This window comes from Haliaeetus leucocephalus, unplaced genomic scaffold (assembly GCF_000737465.1).
Source record: "Haliaeetus leucocephalus isolate CR32 unplaced genomic scaffold, Haliaeetus_leucocephalus-4.0 Scaffold203, whole genome shotgun sequence".
NCBI classification, from domain to species: domain Eukaryota; kingdom Metazoa; phylum Chordata; class Aves; order Accipitriformes; family Accipitridae; genus Haliaeetus; species Haliaeetus leucocephalus.
The window spans coordinates 374,274-374,808 of record NW_010972639.1 but is presented as its reverse complement, the minus strand read 5'-3'; the positions used below and the strand labels follow the sequence as shown (position 1 = coordinate 374,808).

General features: G+C 72.7%; 1 protein-coding gene across 1 annotated transcript in view; it reads left to right on the top strand.

Annotated features, from left to right (window-relative positions):
• The window catches only part of SLC12A2 (solute carrier family 12 (sodium/potassium/chloride transporter), member 2), a 64,294-nt gene that overhangs the window by 1,307 nt on the left and 62,452 nt on the right, over positions 1-535 (top strand). The window contains exon 2 of the mRNA XM_010566075.1: positions 10-516. Within this exon, the coding sequence (XP_010564377.1) occupies positions 10-516 (507 nt within the window). The remainder of the gene's footprint in view (positions 1-9; positions 517-535) is intronic.

The following is a 535-nucleotide window of genomic DNA, read 5'->3' as shown; positions in this document are numbered from 1 at the left end:
GCTGGCGAGGAGCGGCGCCCGGAGGAGGGCAAGGATGCGGCGGGCGGCGGTGCGCTGGGCAGACCGCTGGGTCCCACGCCGAGCCAGAGCCGCTTCCAGGTGGACCTGGTGGCCGAGGGCGCCGGCCGCCCGGCCGAGGAGCCCCGCAAGGCGAGCGGGGAAGGCGGTGCGGCGGGGAAGGGCAGCGAGGAAGCCAAGGGCAGGTTTCGGGTGAACTTCGTGGACCCGGCGGCCGGCGACGAGAGCCCCGGGGAGCCGGGGGGCGGCAGCTCGGAGGGCGGCAACGTCAGCTTCCAGAACGGCGGCGACACGGTGCTGAGCGAGGGCAGCCTCCACTCCGGTGGGCACCACCACTACTACTACGACACCCACACCAACACCTACTACCTGCGCACCTTCGGCCACAACACCATGGACGCCGTGCCCCGCATCGACCACTACCGCCACACGGCCGCCGACCTGGGCGAGAAGCTCCTCCGGCCCAGCCTGGCCGAGCTGCACGATGAACTGGACAAGGTGAGCGGCTGCCGCCTAC